Consider the following 22,297-nt stretch of genomic DNA (forward strand, 5'->3'; position numbering starts at 1 on the left):
GAGGATTATCCTTAATGTCTGTCAACATTTCCTTCAGAAGATATGATGATTATCCTTAATGTCTGTCAACATTTCCTTCAGAAGATATGATGATTATCCTTAATGTCTGTCAACATTTCCTTCAGAAGATATGATGATTATCCTTAATGTCTGTCAACATTTCCTTCAGAAGATATGATGATTATCCTTAATGTCTGTCAACATTTCCTTCAGAAGATATGAGGATTATCCTTAATGTCTGTCAACATTTCCTTCAGACGATATGATGATTATCCTTAATGTCTGTCAACATTTCCTTCAGAAGATATGATGATTATCCTTAATGTCTGTCAACATTTCCTTCAGAAGATATGAGGATTAACCTTAATGTCTGTCAACATTTCCTTCAGAAGATATGAGGATTATCCTTAATGTCTGTCAACATTTCCTTCAGAAGATATGATGATTATCCTTAATGTCTGTCAACATTTCCTTCAGAAGATATGATGATTATCCTTAATGTCTGTCAACATTTCCTTCAGAAGATATGATGATTATCCTTAATGTCTGTCAACATTTCCTTCAGAAGATATGGACAACCACGTTTTAAAGTGGAACTGACAGTAATTTTAACTACTTTGCAGACAAACAGACAATCATATCAGTCAAAAATATCAAATACTCAGTTTATGCTTCAAAAAAATGTTCATTTGACTCAACAGTCCATGATGTACAGTAAGGAATTGTTGCCAGAATAGATGGATGCAGTTCAATGCATGATTAATATAATTCCCCAATACATTTCTTGGTAGTCCCAAAAAACATTGCTGTCGGGTTGTCAATCACAGCTGGCCTGGTACATTGTTTGCTGCCTCCACCCATTCTGGATGCACTCTTTCAGTTTCAATATATTTTGAACAAGAACAGACGACCGGGAAGATGACTGGGAAGGCTGGGAATGTCAATACAATCAAACTAGTAAGGGCAAGTCAAGTCAGTCATAACGTGGCTAATTGGCTAGCGCACTTGTTAAACAAAGCCCGTGGGCTGAATAGGACACACAAGCGTGTATAAATTAGTAAACAGTTGAGTCATTAACTTTATAAAATTACAGCCTGATGCGCATGCATAGGTGAATTCAACTTCAACTGTGCTACTTTCGTGTGTCCCATTTACAAGGCATAGTGGAGGGTTAAGTGTACAGACACATGCCAGTCCTAGCTACTAAAATGTTGCAGTCTGGCTTCGGTTTATAAAACTTGACAATAAATAACAAAAAACTAAACCTGCAACAAAACACCATACATGTAGGCTTATTCCAGCAACATTTGAGCAGTAGCCTCGGCTGGCTATTCAACTAAAGTTGCAATACATTTTGAGTGCACCATACAGCAATGCTGCATTCAACCGCACTGGTGATCCATGCAGTGCAAAAACTTGAAAAACATGTTTGACATTTAAATGTTATAACAATCTATAGCTACCTTTTTGTTATTTGGAGTTAGGGTCACAGAATATTATGCACATCGGCAAGCTAGCACAGCAGTAAAGGCTGGACAAATATTATTACTCTCTTTAGTTGTAATATGTTAAAAGGCTATATTCGGCATGCTACTGCCCCACACGTTCGTGGGGCCACAGGCGTGGCGGACATTATAAAGGACCACATTTTTTCAAATAAAACAACGGGCAGTTTGAGTCGTGGCTGTAATTTCCGTGTCTTTTCAATATGGCCAATGCGCTGATTGCAACAATTCTGACAGTTCTACTTTAAGCCCTTTGAACCTGCCTGAAACATAATGGTGAACACAAGTATCAGGTTGGTTCTACGATGCGAGGTCAAAAGTTGGTTATAACTAAATCATCATAGTCAAGGTGATGTTGTTTTTGTTTGCTGTATGAGAGGGTCATTCTTGTGGAGTCTGGACAGGTTCAAATTGAATGGTTTGGTCAGGGTCAAAGGTCAAACCACATACCCAGGATGATACCATTAGGCTGGGACGGGGACTGCCAGATGAGACGCACCGAGGTGGTCCGGACCTCAGGGAACAGGATGCCCACTGGAGGGCCGGGCACTGGAGACGAGAGAGTGGTACAGGGTTAGAATATTTAACACCTCTTTCTTCACTTCAGATGCATTGGTTTACTGAATGGTAGTGGGCATTGGTATACTATAATATCAAATTCTGGATAAGCTATTTGAAAGCTTGAAAATATCCTGTATCCACCACTACTTGATGTCTAGGGGCCCTACATGTAGTATACATTTAGACAGGCATATATTAGGCTGCCCAGTGCATACCGTCGTCCAGAGTTCTCTCCAGTATGAGTGGTGAGCTGGGCATGCCGTCTCCGATGCGGGTGAAGGCCAGGACCTGGATCTCATAGAGGACGTATTTCCCCAGACCAGTCAGCTGGACACTGTGGCTGGCGTTCCCATCCACTGTCCACAACTGGAGGGACGAGTCAGAGTCCTTCTCCCTATACAACACCTGAAAGAGAAGAGAATAGAAGAAAACAGAGGATAGATGAGAAGAGTGGAGAAGAGAGGGAAGAAGAGAAGAGCAAAAGGAAGATGTTGAATTAGAGAGTGGGAGAGTGAGTAATGGAATTATTTTTGTGTACAGTATTGTATCCCTCTTGGAGGCGAGGGTGATGACTAAGCACCTCACACACCTTGTATCCCAAGATCAGCCCATTCCGGTCTGGTTCTGGTACTTCAAACCAGCGCACCAGGATACTGCTGGAGGTCGTGGCAAAGACTGACACGTTGGTGGGACCACAGGAGGGGACTGGAGGGAATAACAAATAAAAAAATCACTTTTAAAACCGAAATCCAGGTATTTTACGCTGATGATACTGTAACTTATTGTTGTGCCTTGTCTCTAACAAAAGGTTCCCAGAACTTGCAAACTGATTTTTATACTGTTCAACATACCTTGTGTCAGTTGAAGCTTATCCTCATTACTGACTAAACTAAACTAATATTGTTTTCTAAAGCGAGAAATAGACCTCTGAACCTTTCACCTGTTATGACCTGTCAGGGCAATGAGATTGAGACTGTAACCTCATATAAATATCTTGGAATATTAATTGATGACAGCCTCTATTTTACATTGCATATTTAACATCGTACAAAAAATTGAAACTGATTTGGGATTATATTTTAGGAATAAGGCCGGTTTTTCTTTTGAAGCCAGGAGGCTAGTATCAGCTACATTTATGCTTATACAAGACTATGGTGATATTTTATATATGAATGCTTCCGCTCAGTGTTTGAAATCAATTGACACCCTTTACCATGGACCATTGAGATGTTTTTTTAAACTGCAAAAACCTTAAGCACCACTGCAATTTATATACCAGGGTTGGCTGTCATTCTCTAATCAATCATAGGCTCAGTCACTGGTATACTATCATTTAGCCCAAACAACTACATCTCCACCTAATGTATAGATTTATATATTTATTTATTTTGCTCCTTTGCACCCCATTATTTATATCTCTACTTTGCACATTCTTCCATTGCAAATCTACCATTCCAGTGTTTTACTTGCTATATTGTATTTACTTTGCCACCATGGCCTTTGTTTTGCCTTTACCCCCCGTGTCTCACCTCCTTCGCTCTCATTGTATATGGACTTATTTTTCTACTGTATTATTGACTGTATATTTGTTTTACTCCATGTGTAACTCTGTGTCATTGTATGTGTCAAACTGCTTTGCTTTATCTTGGACATGTCGCAATTGTAAATGAGAACTTGTTCTCAACTAGACTACCTGGTCAAATAAAGGTTAAAAACATAAATAAAAATACATCTTCATGGGCCATTGCGTGTGTGTGTGTGTTAAAAACACATAGACACTGAGGCCTAGGGTCTAACCCAGGTGTGACTGTAGCTCCAGAGAATCAGTCCAGCTAGGCTATGACTCCTTCCTGGCACACGTCCCTGGATATAATCAAAAAGAAACGTCCTCTCACTGTCAACCACGTTTATTTTCAGCAAACTTAACATGTGTAAATATTTGTCTGAACATAACAAGATTCAACAACTGATACATAAACTGAACAAGTTCCACAGACATGTGACTAACAGAAATTGAATAATGTGTCCCTGAACAAAGGGTAGGTCAAAATCAAAAGTGACAGTCAGTATCTGGTGTGGCCACCAGCTGCATTAAGTACTGCAGCTCCTTCTCATGGACTGCACCAGATTTGCCAGTTCTTGCTGTGAGATGTTACCCCACTCTTCCACCAAGGCACCTGCAAGTTCCCAAATATTTCTGGGGGGAATGGCCCTAGCCCTCACCCTCCGATCCAACAGTCCGCATACGTGCTCAATGGGATTGAGATCCGGGCTCTTCGCTGGCCATGGAAGAACACTGACATTCCTGTCTTGCAGGAAATCACACACAGAACGAGCACTATGGCTGGTGGCATTGTCATGCTGGAGGGTCATGTCTGCAGGAAGGGTAACACATGAGGGAGGAGGATGTCTTCCCTGTAACGCACAGCGTTGAGATTGCAATGACAACAAGCTCAGTCCGATAACGCTGTGACACACTGCCACCCCAGACCATGACAGACCCTCCACCTCCAAATCGATCCCGCTCCAGAGTACAGGCCTCGGTGTAACGCTCATTCCTTCGACGATAAATGAATCCCGGTGAGACAAAACCGTGACTCGTCAGTGAAGAGCACTTTTTGCCAGTCCTGTCTTTTCCAGCGACAGTGGGTTTGCGCCCATAGGCGACATTGTTTCCAGGTGATGTCTGGTGAGGACCTGTCTTACAACAGGCCTACAAGCCCTCAGTCCAGATTCTCTCAGCCTATTGCGGGCAGTCTGAGCACTGATGGAGGGATTGTTCATTCCTGGTGTAACTCAGGTAGTTGTTGTTGCCATCCTGTACCTGTCCCGCAGGTGTGATGTTCGGATATACCGATCCTGTGCAGGTGTTGTTACACGTGGTCTGCTACTGCGAGAACGATCAGCTGTCCGTCCTGTCTCCCTGCAGCGCTGTCTTAGACGTCTCAGAGAATGGACATTGCAATTTATTGCCCTGGCCACATCTGCAGTCCTCATGCCTCCTTGCAGCATGCCTCTTGGGGCCGACTCTTTTCTCGGTATATATCAATGATGTTGCTCTTGCTGCGGGCGATTCCCTGATCCACCTCTACGCAGACGACACCATTGTATACACTTTCGGCCCGTCATTGGACACTGTGCTATCTAACCTCCAATCGAGCTTCAATGCCATACAACACTCCTTCCGTGGCCTCCAACTGGTCTTAAACGCTAGTAAAACCAAATGCATGCTTTTCAACCGATCGCTGCCTGCACCCGCATGCCCGACTAGCATCACCACACTGGATGGTTCCGACCTTGAATATGTGGACACCTATAAGTACCTAGGTGTCTGGCTAGACTGCAAACTCTCCTTCCAGACCCATATCAAACATCTCCAATCGAAAATCAAATCAAGAATTGGCTTTCTATTCCGCAACAAAGCCTCCTTCACTCACGCTGCCAAGCTTACCCTAGTAAAACTGACTATCCTACCGATCCTCGACTTCGGCGACGTCATCTACAAAATTGCTTCCAACACTCTTCTCAGCAAACTGGATGCAGTTTATCACAGTGCCATCCGTTTTGTCACTAAAGCACCTTATACTACCCACCACTGCGACTTGTATGCTCTAGTCGGCTGGCCCTCGCTACATATTCGTCGCCAGACCCACTGGCTCCAGGTCATCTACAAGGCCATGCTAGGCAAAGCTCTGCCTTATCTCAGCTCACTGGTCACGATGGCAACACCCATCCGTAGCACGCGCTCCAGCAGGTGTATCTCATTGATCATCCCTAAAGCCAACACCTCATTCGGCCGCCTTTCGTTCCAGTACTCTGCTGCCTGTGACTGGAACGAATTGCAAAAATCGCTGAAGTTGGAGACTTTTATCTCCCTCACCAACTTCAAACATCAGCTAGCTGAGCAGCTAACCGATCGCTGCTGCTGTACATAATCTATTGGTAAATAGCACACCCATTTTCACCTACCTCATCCCCACAGTTTTTATTTATTTACTTTTCTGCTCTTTTGCACACCAATATCTCTACCTGATCATCTGATCATTTATCACTCCAGTGTTAATCTACAATATTGTAATTATTCGCCTACCTCCTCATGCCTTTTGCACACATTGTATATAGACTCCCCTTTTTTCTCTGTGTTATTGACTTGTTAATTGTTTGCTCCATGTGTAACTCTGTGTTGTCTGTTCACACTGCTATGCTTTATCTTGGCCAGGTCGCAGTTGCAAATGAGAACCTGTTCTCAACTAGCCTACCTGGTTAAATAAAGGTGAAATAAAAATAAAATAAAAATAAATGCCTAAGGCACATTCACACAGATGAGCAGGGGCCATGGGCATCTTTCTTTTGGTGTTTTTCAGAGTCAGTAGAAAGGCCTCTCTAGTGTCCTATAGTTTTCATAACTGTGACCTTAATTGCCTAAGGTCTGTAAGCTGCTAGTGTCTTAACGACCATTCCACACGTGCATGTTGATTCATTGTTGATGATTCATTGAACAAGCATGGGAAACCGTGTATAAACCCTTTACAATGAGATCTGTGAAGTTATTTGGATTTTTACGAAAGACAGGGTCCTGAAAAAGGATATTTTCTTTTTTTGCCGAGTTTATATGTGATTATAAAACTTCTGATTCTGAAGATGTTGATGTTGTGAGTGGAAAAAAGGAAAAAACACAGGAATTCCACATTGTAGCCCATGTGTTCCCAATTTCCTCCTCTACTCTCTACTCCCTAAAGTCTGGTAGCCAAAGTGACCAGCGGGAGGGTGGGGGGGAAGAGAGAGAGAGAGAGTAAGGCAGACAGACGGGTTGATGTGTGTTTCATATGGCTCTATGAAGCAGAAAGAGTAAAGCTAGCTTGCCCCGAATGCCATACACATGGATAGCTAAAGAGCTAATATGCAGGAGGTCTGGGCCAAACCTACATATGGGTGAATATAACCTGCACACAGTGTTGTGTGTGACTGAAAATATGGTATTATAGATCAGAATACTGGTATGGTAGATCAGAATACTGGTTCTGAAGATCAAAATACCGGTTCTGAAGATCAAAATACTGGTTCTGTAGATCTGAATGCTTGTACTGTAGATCAGAATTCTGGTTCTGTAGATCAGAGTACTGGTTCTGTAGCCATAGGCCATGCCTTTTAAGTCCTAAATGAATGAAGTGTGTAGGTTAAAGGCCCCCATATTAAAGGCTGAACATCAGTGCTGTGTGTGAGACGCCACCAATTGTTGAGATGTGAACAGTATATTAACCAGAATATAACAGCATCTACCGTATACAGAGTCTGCATCCCAAATTGCACCCTATTCCCTATGGACCCTGGTCAAAAGTAGTGCACTATACTATATAGAGAATTAGGTTCCATTTGGGACAAAGGCAGTGTGATCTCACCAGACTCTCTGGTCCTTCCTCTGACAGGCTGGCTCCAGGGCCCGGCCCCGATGCCGTTGAGAGCCTGAACCCTGACATCGTACTCTGTCCACTCCTCCAGGTCCTCGATGGTGAACTCCCTCTCCAGCCGGTCAGCGATCACATGGGTCAGCGCCCTACCCTGGGAGCCTGTGCGGGAATACTGGACCCGGTAGCCTACCACCTCTGGGTCCCCATTGTACTCCCACTCTGGTAGGGGCTGGGGGGGTAAGAGGTGGAGGTAGAGGTGGGGAGGGCGAGAGAGGGAGAAAGGGTGAGAGAGGGGGAGGGAGGGAGAAAGAGGGTGAGGGAGAGAGGGAGGGAGAGAGAGGGTGAGAGAGGGTGAGGGAGAAAGAGGGTGAGGGAGAGAGGTAAGAGGTGGAGGTAGAGGTGGGGAGGGTGAGAGAGGGACAGAGGGAGGGAGGGAGGGAGGGAGGGGGAGAGAGGGTGAGGGAGAGAGATGGTGAGGGAGAAAGAGGGTGAGGGAGAGGGAGAGAGAGGGTGAGAGAGGGTGAGGGAGAAAGAGAGTGAGGGAGAGAGGTAAGAGGTGGAGGTAGAGGTGGGGAGGGTGGAGAGGGAGGGAGGGAGGGAGGGAGGGAGGGAGGGAGGGAGGGAGGGAGGGAGGGAGGGAGGGAGAGAGATGGTGAGGGAGAAAGAGGGTGAGGGAGAGAGGGAGGTAGAGAGAGGGTGAGGGAGAGAGTGAGAGGTGGAGAGGGAGACAGAAATGAAAGAAAGAAAGGAGAGAGAAATCCATAATAATCAGTATAAATTAAACAGTCAGTCATCATCGCTTGATGATGAAACCAGAGCATCATATCATGTCGTCTGTCTGTTGAGACGTCACGTACCACCCATCGGAGCCACAGACTGGTCTCGCTGGCCGTGCGCAGGGTGACGTTAGCGGGGAACATATCTGGACGGGCCTGCAAGGTCTGGATCTTCCTGGAGGGCTGACTGGGAGGACTAGTCCCCACAATGTTCACCTGATGCATACGGAACCTACCAAGGGGGAGGGAAGTAACAAGAGCAAAGTCATCACAGGAGAGGTCCATAGGGCCCAGAGGGCTCACAGCTCTATTCATTACATCTAAACTAGACTAGACTAACAGAGATCATGAAGCTGTATTGTTTTGAGTTAATGGGTCCCAGGAATCTGCATAAGGTGTTAGAGGTTAGGTACGCTACCTGTAGAAGGGTTAGAGGTTAGAAGTTAGGTACACTACCTGTAGAAGGGTTAGAGGTGAATGGTTAGCTACACTACCTGTAGAAGGGTTAGAGGTTAGAAGTTAGGTACACTACCTGTAGAAGGGTTAGAGGTTAGGTACACTACCTGTAGAAAGGTTAGGGGTTAGAGGTTAGATACGCTACCTGTAGAAAGGTTAGGGGTAAAGGTGTATATGGGTTTAAGTATGGTACCAATAGAAGGTGTAGGGGTTAGTTACACTACCTGTAAAATGTGTATGGGTTTAGTCCTGGCACCTCCAGGGATCGGGCATCAGGCTTGTTGGGCAGCTGGTGAACAATCACCCAGTCCTCATTGTCTCCTATCACACTGACCTATACAAAACAACAACAACAACATGATATAGTGTGCGTCCCAAATGGTACACTATAAGTAGTGCAGTGTATAGGGAAACAGGTGCCATTTGGGACTCATCCATAGTCGATGTGGGTCACAGATCAGTGGAGGGGTCAGAGACTTTCTCTGGGGGAGAAGACCTTACCTGGGCCTCTACCTGCCAGCGAGAGATGGAGGTCTTTCCATCGTAGCCGGGTTTAAACTGGAGAGTGATGGATCGAGGGCCAATGTTGGAGATGGCCATGTTGGTGGGAGGACCAGGCAGCTCTATCCATACAGACAGACAGACAGACAGACAGACAGACAGACAGACAGACAGACAGACAGACAGACAGACAGACAGACAGACAGACAGACAACACATCGTTATTGACCATTTGAAAGGTGGGAATAATACAAGGAGAACAGGAAGGAACAGAGGGTATCAAGGACCAGGGCCTTTCATACAGTAAAGAGTTGAAGTAATGATTCGACAGAAAACCTAATACAGCGGTCTCTATGCCTAATGCAATGTTGTTTTTGACTTGAGGTTTTCTACATGGAATTGTTGTATCTTTTAAATCTTTACTGATTCAGGACTATGCTTCTACTACATTAAAATGCTAAAGATTGAAGGTACTTCTCCAATACTTCTCCAATAAGTATAAACTAGAGACATCTGTTTGTTTTGCATTGGATGCATCTCAATTCACATTGCTCTTCCTCATCAGCAGTGAAAGGTTACAGAGGTAGAGTGGTGTTTGTCGGGCCAAGAGACATCCCAAAAATCAGTCTTCTTACAAAATCATCTGTAGCTTCCGAACGGTTTGACCTACAAACTATTATGGAAAGATGAGACCCCCACGAACATGATGGTGTTCTCCGTTTTGCTCTGCGACCCTCACAAGCGTCTTGGGACTCGTCTGAATTCTGTACAGCCGATCTGCCAACTTCTTTCTGTAGCGTCCAAACAGTTTGGGCTGAACACTAATATGTGACTCTCACGAACATGCACATGTCTGTTGTTTTGCTCTAGGATGCCCACAGGCCTCACAAGACTCATATGAAGGAACCCCCGGTACCAGTTGAAAAAATGAATGTAAGTACAGTATATATGGAGACTGTTTAATGCCAAAAATAAGGGGTTAAATAAATGTACAAAACAATAATAAATGTTTCCTGATCTTTCTTATATCTCTCACTTCAGAGCAAACTTCCTTTAGAAGTTTTTTGAGGGGGGCTATCTGTTCATGTTGTCCCCCGATTTAGACAGGGCTTGGACTCTCATGGGTTAAAGTTGTGGGTTAAAGTTTAACTTATGTGTTAAAGTTGTGGCTTAAAGTTTAAGTTATGGGTTAAAGTTGACTACAGGGACATCTATTACTTTGTGACAGTGCAGCCTTGTGGTCTAAAATGGATACTGCACTGGTGATGAGCCAATGCTGTTGAGTAGCAGCCTCTCGCTCTCATGGAAGTTTCACTTCACTCAACTCGAAGTTCTGAGATAAGATAAAACAAAACGTTTTAGATCAGCAGGAAGAGTTGGGGATCTTGGGAAAAGCTCTTACATAGAGATAGCCCTGTACATAGTATGCCAATTCATGATAAACATTTACATTTGGATATTGTATTTTTATTTACATTATGAAAAAAAAAGAAAATGACAATATCCTAATGTAAATGTTTATTATTAATATCATGAAGTTGGCATATTCTTTATAGGGATAGAATAAACGGCCAAATGAATAGCAATTGCATTTCATCTCACTTTTTACATTATGGATGGCTTATTCTCTGCAAATCCTGCTGGAGAAAAAGCTGAATATGACAAAGATTCTATTCAAGTACAGTGCCTTGCGAAAGTATTCGGCCCCCTTGAACTTTGCGACCTTTTGCCACATTTCAGGCTTCAAACATAAAGATATAAAACTGTAATTTTTTTGTGAAGAATCAACAACAAGTGGGACACAATCATGAAGTGGAATGACATTTATTGGATATTTCAAACTTTTTTAACAAATCAAAAACTGAAAAATTGGGCGTGCAAAATTATTCAGCCATTTACTTTCAGTGCAGCAAACTCTCTCCAGAAGTTCAGTGAGGATCTCTGAATGATCCAATGTTGACCTAAATGAGCTATGGCCTAGAGCTACACACCAGGGACTGAGCCATGACCCGGTACTGACCAGGAGCTACACACCAGGGAATGAGCCATGACCCAGTATTGATCTGGAGCTACACACCAGGGACTGAGCCATGACCCGGTACTGACCAGGAGCTACACACCAGGGAATGAGCCATGACCCAGTATTGATCTGGAGCTACACACCAGGGACTGAGCCATGTGTCGGTACTGAACTGGAGCTACACACCAGGGACTGAGTCATGTGTCGGTACTGACCTGGAGGTACACACCAGGGACTGAGCCATGTGTCGGTACTGACCTGGAGCTACACACCAGGGACTGAGTCATATGTCGGTACTGACCTGGAGCTACACACCAGGGACTGAGCCATATGTCGGTACTGACCTGGAGCTACACACCAGGGACTGAGCCATGTGTCGGTACTGACCTGGAGCTACACACCAGGGACTGAGCCATGACCCGGTACTGACCTGGAGCTACACACCAGGGACTGAGCCATGTGTCGGTACTGACCTGGAACTACACACCAGGGACTGAGCCATGACCCGGTACTGACCAGGAGCTACACACAAGGGACTGAGCCACGGTACTGAACTGGGCTACACACCAGGGACTGAGCCAGCCTGACCTGGAGCTACACACCAGGGACTGAGCCATGTGTCGGTACTGACCTGGAGCTAAACACCAGGGACTGAGTCTGTCGGTACTGATCTGGAGGTACACACCAGGAACTGAGCCATGTGTCGGTACTGAACTGGAGCTACACACCAGGGACTGAGCCAGTCATGACCTGGAGCTACACACCAGGGACTGAGCCATGTGTCGGTACTGAACTGGAGCTAAACACCAGGGACTGAGTCAGGGATCTGGAGGTACACACCAGGAACTGAGCCATGTGTCGGTACTGACCTGGAGGTACACACCAGGGACTGAGTCATGTGTCGGTACTGACCTGGAGCTACACACCAGGGACTGAGCCATGACCCGGTACTGACCTGTAGCTACACACTAGGGACTGAGCCATGTGTCGGTACTGACCTGGAGCTACACACCAGGGACTGAGCCATGACCCACTGACCTGGAGCTACACACCAGGGACTGAGCCATGACCTGTTACTGACCTGAAGCTACACACCAGGGACTGAGCCATGACCCGGTATTGATCTGGAGCTACACACCAGGGACTGAGCCATGACCCGGTATTGATCTGGAGCTACACACCAGGGACTGAGCCATGACCCGGTACTGACCTGAAGCTACCCACCAGGGACTGAGCCATGTGTCGGTACTGAACTGGAGCTACACACCAGGGACTGAGTCATGTGTCGGTACTGACCTGGAGGTACACACCAGGGACTGAGCCATGTGTCGGTACTGACCTTGAGGTACACACCAGGGACTGAGGTATGTGTCGGTACTGACCTGGAGCTACACACCAGGGACTGAGCCATGTGAAAATACTGATCTGGAGATACACACCAGGGACTGAGCCATGTGTCGGTACTGACCTGGAGCTACACACCAGGGACTGAGCCATGACCTGTTACTGACCTTAAGCTACACACCAGGGACTGAGCCATGACCCGGTATTGATCTGGAGCTACACACCAGGGACTGAGAGACCCATGACCAGGAGCTACATACCAGGGTGAGCCATGACCCAGTATTGATCTGGAGCTACACACCAGGGACTGACGGTACTGACCTGGAGCTACACACCAGGGACTGAGTCATGTGTCGGTACTGACCTGGAGGTATACACCAGGGACTGAGCCTCGGTACTGACCTGGAGGTACACACCAGGGACTGAGACCAGCTACACACCAGGGACTGAGGCATGTGTCGGTACTGACCTGGAGCTACACAACAGGGACTGAACCAGGGACCTGGAGCTACACACCAGGGACTGAGCCATGACCCGGTACTGACCTGGAGCTACACACCAGGGACTGTGCCATGACCCTTTATTGATCTGGAGATACACACCAGGGACTGAGCCATGACCCGGTACTGACCTGGAGCTACACACAAGGGACTGAGCCATGACCTGTTACTGACCTGAAGCTACACACCAGGGACTGAGTCATGACCCGGTATTGATCTGGAGCTACACACCAGGGACTGAGCCATGACCCGGTACTGACCAGGAGCTACACACCAGGGACTGAGCCATGTGTTGGTACTGAACTGGAGCTACACACCAGGGACTGAGTCATGTGTCGGTACTGACCTGGAGGTACACACCAGGGACTGAGCCATGTGTCGGTACTGACCTGGAGCTACACACCAGGGACTGAGTCATATGTCGGTACTGACCTGGAGCTACACACCAGGGACTGAGCCATGACCCGGTATTGATCTGGAGATACACACCAGGGACTGAGCCATGTGTCGGTACTGACCTGGAGCTACACACCAGGGACTGAGCCATGACCCGGTACTGACCTGGAGCTACACACCAGGGACTGAGCCATGTGTCGGTACTGACCTGGAGCTACACACCAGGGACTGAGCCATGACCCGGTACTGACCAGGAGCTACACACAAGGGACTGAGCCATGTGTCTGTACTGAACTGGAGCTACACACCAGGGACTGAGTCATGTGTCGGTACTGACCTGGAGGTACACACCAGGGACTGAGCCATGTGTCGGTACTGACCTGGAGCTACACACCAGGGACTGAGCCATGTGTCGGTACTGAACTGGAGCTAAACACCAGGGACTGAGTCATGTGTCGGTACTGATCTGGAGGTACACACCAGGAACTGAGCCATGTGTCGGTACTGACCTGGAGGTACACACCAGGGACTGAGTCATGTGTCGGTACTGACCTGGAGCTACACACCAGGGACTGAGCCATGACCCGGTACTGACCTGTAGCTACACACCAGGGACTGAGCCATGTGTCGGTACTGACCTGGAGCTACACACCAGGGACTGAGCCATGACCCGGTACTGACCTGGAGCTACACACCAGGGACTGAGCCATGACCTGTTACTGACCTGAAGCTACACACCAGGGACTGAGCCATGACCCGGTACTGACCTGGAGCTACACACCAGGGACTGAGCCATGACCTGTTACTGACCTGAAGCTACACACCAGGGACTGAGCCATGACCCGGTATTGATCTGGAGCTACACACCAGGGACTGAGCCATGACCCGGTACTGACCTGGAGCTACCCACCAGGGACTGAGCCATGTGTCGGTACTGAACTGGAGCTACACACCAGGGACTGAGTCATGTGTCGGTACTGACCTGGAGGTACACACCAGGGACTGAGCCATGTGTCGGTACTGACCTTGAGGTACACACCAGGGACTGAGTTATGTGTCGGTACTGACCTGGAGCTACACACCAGGGACTGAGCCATGTGTCAGTACTGATCTGGAGATACACACCAGGGACTGAGCCATGTGTCGGTACTGACCTGGAGCTACACACCAGGGACTGAGCCATGACCTGTTACTGACCTTAAGCTACACACCAGGGACTGAGCCATGACCCGGTATTGATCTGGAGCTACACACCAGGGACTGAGCCATGACCCGGTACTGACCAGGAGCTACATACCAGGGTGAGCCATGACCCAGTATTGATCTGGAGCTACACACCAGGGACTGAGCCATGTGTCGGTACTGACCTGGAGGTATACACCAGGGACTGAGCCATGTGTCGGTACTGACCTGGAGGTACACACCAGGGACTGAGTTATGTGTCGGTACTGACCTGGAGCTACACACCAGGGACTGAGGCATGTGTCGGTACTGACCTGGAGCTACACAACAGGGACTGAACCATGTGTCAGTACTGACCTGGAGCTACACACCAGGGACTGAGCCATGACCCGGTACTGACCTGGAGCTACACACCAGGGACTGATCCATGACCCTTTATTGATCTGGAGATACACACCAGGGACTGAGCCATGTGTCGGTACTGACCTGGAGCTACACACCAGGGACTGAGTCATGTGTCGGTACTGACCTGGAGCCACACACCAGGGACTGAGTTATGTGTCGGTACTGACCTGGAGCTACACACCAGGGACTGAGGCATGTGTCGGTACTGACCTGGAGCTACACACCAGGGACTGAACCATGTGTCGGTACTGACCTGGAGCTACACACCAGGGACTGAGCCATGACCCGGTACTGACCTGGAGCTACACACCAGGGACTGAGCCATGACCCTTTATTGATCTGGAGATACACACCAGGGACTGAGCCATGTGTCGGTACTGACCTGGAGCTACACACCAGGGACTGAGCCATGACCAGGTACTGACCTGGAGCTACACACCAGGGACTGAGCCATGACCTGTTACTGACCTGAAGCTACACACCAGGGACTGAGCCATGACCCGGTATTGATCTGGAGCTACACACCAGGGACTGAGCCATGACCCGGTACTGACCAGGAGCTACACACCAGCGACTGAGTCATGTGTCGGTACTGACCTGGAGCTACACACCAGGGACTGAGTCATGTGTCGGTACTGACCTGGAGCTACACACCAGGGACTGAGTCATGTGTCGGTACTGACCTGGAGCTACACACCAGGGACTGAGTCATGTGTCGGTACTGACCTGGAGCTCCACACCAGGGACTGAGTCATGTGTCGGTACTGACCTGGAGCTCCACACCAGGGACTGAGTCATGTGTCGGTACTGACCTGGAGCTACACACCAGGGACTGAGTCATGTGTCGGTACTGACCTGGAGCTACACACCAGGGACTGAGTCAAGTGTCGGTACTGACCTGGAGCTCCACACCAGGGACTGAGTCATGTGTCGGTACTGACCTGGAGCTACACACCAGGGACTGAGTCATGTGTCGGTACTGACCTGGAGCTACACACCAGGGACTGAGTCATGTGTCGGTACTGACCTGGAGGTACTCCAGAAGAGATTGTGGAGGAGGACAGTTTTCCCTGGCCCTTGGAGGTCATGCCGGCCACCTCGATGGTGTAGGTGGTGAGGGCAGTCAGCCCTGTGACGCGGTACTCCAGGGTCACGTTGGGGAGGTAGTGGGTCACCCGTGTGTTGGTGCGGTTAAACTCCTCCCATGAGATACGGTACCCTGGAACAGAGAATCAATCAAATTCATCAATCAATCCAATATGATTTGTTCAGGTCCAATGTCTTTTGCGTGGTGTACCTGTGAGGACTCCGTTCTTCTCTTCAGGTTCTCTCCAGCTCACTTTGAGAGACGTGTCGAGGATCTCTGTGAAGCTCAGGTCACCCACCGCCCCAGGAGCTAAAGAGGAGGGCGCAGTGGTTATTTAAGAACAAATTCTTACTTTCAATGACAGCCTAGGAACAGTGGGTTAACTGCCTTGTTCAGGGGCAGAACAATTTTTACCTTGTCAGCTCGGGGATTCAATCTTGCAACCTTTTGGTTACTAGTCCAACGCTCTAACCACTAGGCTACCCTGCCACCCCATTATCATGATGAGAATTATAACACAATGGATCCCACGGATGTCAATAGCATACATAATTACATTATGTAGATGCATTTGAATATATTAGGCTTTTTTAAAATTGCCCGTTGAACAGTCATTACAGCTACTAAAATAGGCAAAATTAGGCTTTTACTTGGAAGATTGTGTAATTACAAGTAAAAGCCTAGTACAGTATGGCCAAACCTTTATCTCTTGAGAAAATGTGTCCCAATTAAATGTGAATTTGTGCAAAACCCTAATTGTAGCCTACGTATTCATTAGGACTGTAGAACTAGGCTGATACTGTGCATTAATAATACATTTGACACAGTGGGCATGTTTCAGTATGATTGGCCATGTCCACTAAACAGTGAGTGTGTGTGTGTGTGTGTGTGTGTGTGTGTGTGTGTGTGTGTGTGTGTGTGTGTGTGTGTGTGTGTGTGTGTGTGTGTGTGTGTGTGTGTGTGTGTGTGTGTGTGTGTGTGTGTGTGTGTGTGTGTGTGTGTGTGTGTGTGTGTGTGTGTCTGTGTATGTTGAACTCACTGTCTTCATGTGTCCTCAGGCCGTTAGCGGGGCTGCGGGGGCCGTCTCCCGGCGTAGTGAAACACAGCACAGAGCTGTAGTACTCTGTGAACTTCTTCAGCCCCGTCACGTAGCCCACATGCACACTGTCCTGGAAGTTAGGTCTCACTGTAACCATGGTGACCTCCTCTTCCTGACCTGGCTCCCATGCCAATAGCTAGCAGAATGATTAATGGGAACAGAGAAGGAAGAGCATGAGATCAAACTAGAAATAAAAACTAAATGGTAGAACATCTAATAGGAATGACTGGTTTTCTGACATTTTGGATGGGAACCAAAGAGCTCCACAATTTCCCCAAGAAATAGAACTGTTACTCTCCAAGTCTAATCATTTTCAAATGTTTTGTTTAAACCAACTCTTCTCCCTCGCACGTGCTGGTGACCTGCTCTGGGGTGTCATTTGGCATCATACCTGCCACATGAATAGTTAGCGCCAGTGTCAACGTGTTCTGCCAGTGAGTAAGCACTGGAAGGCAGGGCTGGAATGAGTCCACAGAGAGAGAGGATGAAACAGAGAGCTTTCAATTGTGGTGTATAGCAGGTCTAATGTATAGGGACTGCATACACATCAGAATGAGAGAGTGGCCAATTAGGTGTTTAGATGATTACTACCATTGGCAAATCTGTTGGGTCTATTTCTGTATTGGTTCCCAGGCTGTGAGTAGAGTTTGTCTCTGGGAAAGAGAGTGTGGAGTTGGCACGCGGTGAGGTGGGTGTGTAAGCTGAATGTGGAATATATGGATGTCCCCTCTGCTTCCGTCTCTCTCTCTCTCTCTCTCTCTCTCTCTCTCTCTCTCTCTCTCATTCTCATGAACTCTTCTGAGAGAAATACAGTGTCATCACATCACACAGACTATATAATCAAGTACTAGTACAGCTGATTCTAAGCAGTCTTTCTCCATACATCTCATTCTAAGCCTATAAAGTACATATTTAAATGACAGCTGACATTCTTAAACCATCTTCCTTGACAGTGTGAGCTGGAGAGTTTGAACAAACGACTTCCAAATCTAGTTAGCCACAAGATAGATAGCTGGTCAAATGCTCCAAAAATGAAGGTCAATGAAACAAATGACAAATCGGAAGCCATCTTTCACAATGTTTGGTAGTAGCATATCTGTTTCCCCTTGTGACACAGTATGAGGCGCTACCAGCCTATCATCCAGTCAATTGTACTGTCCCTAATGACAGGCTGCCTAGTGTCTCTGAGATTGCCCTCAGTGACAGGGTGACTGGTGTCTATCACCCATTAGAGAGAACTGCCCTCAGTGACAGGGTGACTGGTGTCTATCACCCATTAGAGAGTACTGCCCTTAGTGACAGGGTGACTATCACTCATTAGAGAGTACTGCCCTTAGCGACAAAATGACTGGTGTCTATGATGTCCCTCACCTTGTATCCCTGGTTGATCCCGTTGATAAACTGAGGGTTAGGGGCGGCCCAAGTGATACGGATGGTCGTGGAATTGACGGCCTCCACCTGAACTTTACTGGGGGCTATAGTCGGCACTGCGGGAGACAAGAGGAAAAGAGAGAATCAGAGAGAGATAAGAGAGAGAGAGAGAGAGAGAGAGAGAGAGAGAGAGAGAGAGAGAGAGAGAGAGAGAGAGAGAGGTGAGAGGGATGGACAGAGAGAACAGGATACAACCAAACAAAACACATTTCAGATTGGACAGCCTTGGCTAGGTATTGATTCTGCAGGGCAGGGGCCACCATATTCACATCTTCACTTTTTCTTCTCCTATCTTGAGGCTCAGGACTTATTACAACATTGTGGCTTTACTGCTCTCAGTTTCCAGCTGCGGGCTCAAACTTGAAATCTACGGCCAAGGTAGTGTAATGTACTATTCAGACCTTACAAACGATTCAATAGGAATGTATACCTCTATTCAGCAAGGATTACATTTATTCAGCAATATTTCAATACCATTTGGCACGGATTCTAACTCAAGGTTTTTGCTCCAGTTCTGACTGCGCTGCCTTCTACATAAACTGCATCAATTAAATATCCTTGTCGAACATCATTCTTATATTCTCCAAATGGGAATGATGCTTGACAAGTTAATTTATGTGTCAACTCATGAAATAGGTATTTAAAGGTAAGTTCTCCACAGGTAAAATCCTTTCCATTCAATTTCCTTCCAATGTCATCTAAGTATTTATCTGACTGACAAGCAGAATGTGCAATGAGCAGAGACTTTTACAGCTCACATCTGACTGACAAGCATAAGGGCCAATGAGCAGAGACTATTCCAGCTCACATCTGCACTGACAAGCATCAGGGTAAATGAGCAGAGTCTATTCCAGCTAACATCTGACTGACAAGCATAAGGGAAAATGAGAAGCGAGGATTCAGGATCACTCACCTCCCTGCAGCGTCCACTCAGTGACCTTGTGGCTGAAGGTTCCTAGCCCCGCCCTGTTGTAGGCTGCCACCTCTATCTCATAGTTGGTCCAGATGATCAGGTCCTCCAGGAGAATGTTGGTAACGTCGGGTTTGGAGATGTTCTTACTCTGGTAGTCCCCTGGAAGACCTGTTAGACGATACCTGAGAGGGGGGTAGAGGAGAGAGAGGGTGTAGAGAGAGGAGAGAGAGGAGAGGTTAGTCTGGTCTGGTTTGGAGATGTTCTTACTCTGGTAGTCCCTGAGACACAGTCCCTGAGACACAGTGCCAGAGTGTGTTAAGGCCATGTACTGTAGTACATCCAATCTACAGTAGAGGGAAGCAGAGCAGTAGTCTACAGCACTCGCCAGAGTGAGCAAATGATGATGACAGAGTGATTGGAATATCTACAGAATGCCTGCCAACTTATTCTACACCATGACACAACCAGCTACAAACCTACTGCAAACTGAGTTTATCCCTACTGATAAACTGCCAGAGCTACAAGAGCAACTCCTAAAATTGTTCTTTGTCTCAGCTAGTGGTTTTACTTCATTTTGAACATGAGCTCTTATGTTATGTGCTTCCATGTAGCATAACAACTCTCATCCTTGATTCAGAGAACCAGGGAGGGTTATAGCAGCCAACCAATCCTGTTATCCCATGGTTCTCACCGGACGCTGTAGCCCCTGAGAACCCCGTTCTGGTGGCTCTCTGGTGGGGGCTGCCACTGGATCATGATGGACTGGTTGGTGCGGCCGCTGGCGATCACATTCTGGGGAGGGGCACTGGGAGGTTCCTCTGGTAGAGATACACTGCAGAGAGGAGAGAGAGCAGAGAAAGTTTGGAAGGATAGAGCGTTGTTTGTTTTTCTGTCAGAAGAGAAGACAGTGCAGCGTGTTGAGAGGCTCTGTCTGTCGACAGGCTCTGTCACTTCTTTCTCATCCATAACCTGTCTCATGACCTCTTGCTCTTTTCAATAATCAACACGATGTCATGAGAATGGCGCTGAAATGTATAGCGTCCATTTTACGGCCTGTTTTGTGTTTTTCTTTGCTGATCTTAACATATTATATATATTTTTTACATAGTGTTTCCGCGGTCGTTTTCTATGTCCTAAAGGAGCTTCTGGACATCAGAGCAGTGATCACTAACCTTGATATGGATGAAGATATCTACTTCACTGGGTCGGCGGCGCAGGACATACTGCTTACCCCGGACCAGGCCCTAATCCCCAACACTCGGAAGAGAAAGAGACGGCAATATAGAGGGCGACGTGCGGGCACCCTGACGAAACTATAGCGGCGAGTAAATAAACCGCCACTACCCTCTGTTCTATTGGCGAATGTACAATAATTGGAGAACAAACTGGACGAGCTCCATTCGAGACTACCTTATCAATGGGACCTGAAGAACTGTGATATCCTTTGTTTCTCTGAAACTTGGCTGAAAAAGGAGATGGATAATATACTGAAACTCTAGATCCCCATTACTCCACACACAGAGACACATACAAAGCTCTCCCTCGCCCTCCTCCATTTGGCAAATCTGACCATAACTCTATCCTCCTGAATCCTGCTTACAAGCAAACATTCTAACAGGAACTACCAGTGACGCGCTTAATACGAAAGTACTCTGATGAAGCGGATGCTAAACTACAGGACTGTTCGCTAGCACAGACTGGAATATGTTCCAGGACTTATTCCATGGCATTGTGGGGTTCACAGTCCACAGTCCACAGTCACCAGCCTCATTAATAAGTGCATCGATGACGTTGTCCCGACAGTGACCGTACACACAGTACATATCCCAACAAGAAGCCATGGATTACAGGTGTCGTGTCTTTGGCTATACTGGATTAAGTGATATGACATGCTATTCTATAAAATCCTTTCTCTGTAATTAATATGACCTGATTGAGTTAATCGTGTAAATGTAATTAACTAGAAAGTCGGGGGGCCACAAAATAATACTTCTAGAGCAGTTATCTTCCGAATAAACTCTTAAAGACCGAGTAATATTTTATATCAATAGCAGTCAATATTAATCGTCACCTTATTTCTGTCTCATCTGAAAGTTGTCTTTCACGAACCCTGGCTAACAAGTTGAATCAGCCATACAAAATTGGGTTCAATTATTTATTTACTAAATACCTAACTAATCACACATAATTACATATACACAGAATGAATCATACCTTGATTTCAAATGATGTCATAAAGGAAAACGTCCCTAGCGGACGGAACAGACATGACAGCTGGTTACACAAAGAAAAGGGGGCTGGGTTTGAGTAAAAGAGCGGGAAGACTGAAGAACAAAGGGAGAAGCAATGTCTCTATCGGGCCGTAGGCAGCTACTCTATTGTAAATACAGAATCTTTTGCATTCTAAATTACCGCCCATTTGGAAAAGGAAAATGCAATAAATATTTACTCTGAGCTGCGCTTCGGTAGGTTGGTCGTAGAGGCTGGTCGTGTTGGCTAACAGAGATCTTCCTGTCCTCGGAAGAATGTATCTGGTGGCAAATTGTAACGTCGTTGTAACGTCGTTGTATGGTAGACGGGATACTCTGTCTGTTCTTTCCTAGCCCATGTTTGCAGCTGCTGTTGCTAACTCAACGGCTAGGAGGTATCACTTCTGTAGTGAATAAGAGTTCAAAGTTCACACCATTCGCAACCAAAGCTCACGCTGAGGTTG

At 46.8% G+C, this 22,297-nt stretch overlaps 1 protein-coding gene across 1 annotated transcript in view; it reads right to left on the reverse strand.

Moving 5' to 3' along the window:
• The window catches only part of LOC118370908 (protein sidekick-2-like), a 668,753-nt gene that overhangs the window by 76,355 nt on the left and 570,101 nt on the right, over positions 1-22,297 (reverse strand). Inside the window, exons 16-28 of the mRNA XM_052485096.1 lie at positions 20,276-20,416; positions 19,585-19,766; positions 18,612-18,727; positions 17,181-17,376; positions 16,352-16,450; positions 16,082-16,273; positions 9,208-9,329; positions 8,931-9,040; positions 8,332-8,482; positions 7,466-7,703; positions 2,656-2,771; positions 2,282-2,471; positions 1,956-2,054 (exon numbers count right to left, since the gene is read on the reverse strand). Of these exons, the coding sequence (XP_052341056.1) occupies positions 1,956-2,054; positions 2,282-2,471; positions 2,656-2,771; positions 7,466-7,703; positions 8,332-8,482; positions 8,931-9,040; positions 9,208-9,329; positions 16,082-16,273; positions 16,352-16,450; positions 17,181-17,376; positions 18,612-18,727; positions 19,585-19,766; positions 20,276-20,416 (1,952 nt within the window). The remainder of the gene's footprint in view (positions 1-1,955; positions 2,055-2,281; positions 2,472-2,655; positions 2,772-7,465; positions 7,704-8,331; positions 8,483-8,930; positions 9,041-9,207; positions 9,330-16,081; positions 16,274-16,351; positions 16,451-17,180; positions 17,377-18,611; positions 18,728-19,584; positions 19,767-20,275; positions 20,417-22,297) is intronic.

This window comes from Oncorhynchus keta, chromosome 2 (genome assembly GCF_023373465.1).
Source record: "Oncorhynchus keta strain PuntledgeMale-10-30-2019 chromosome 2, Oket_V2, whole genome shotgun sequence".
Taxonomy (NCBI): Eukaryota; Metazoa; Chordata; class Actinopteri; order Salmoniformes; family Salmonidae; genus Oncorhynchus; species Oncorhynchus keta.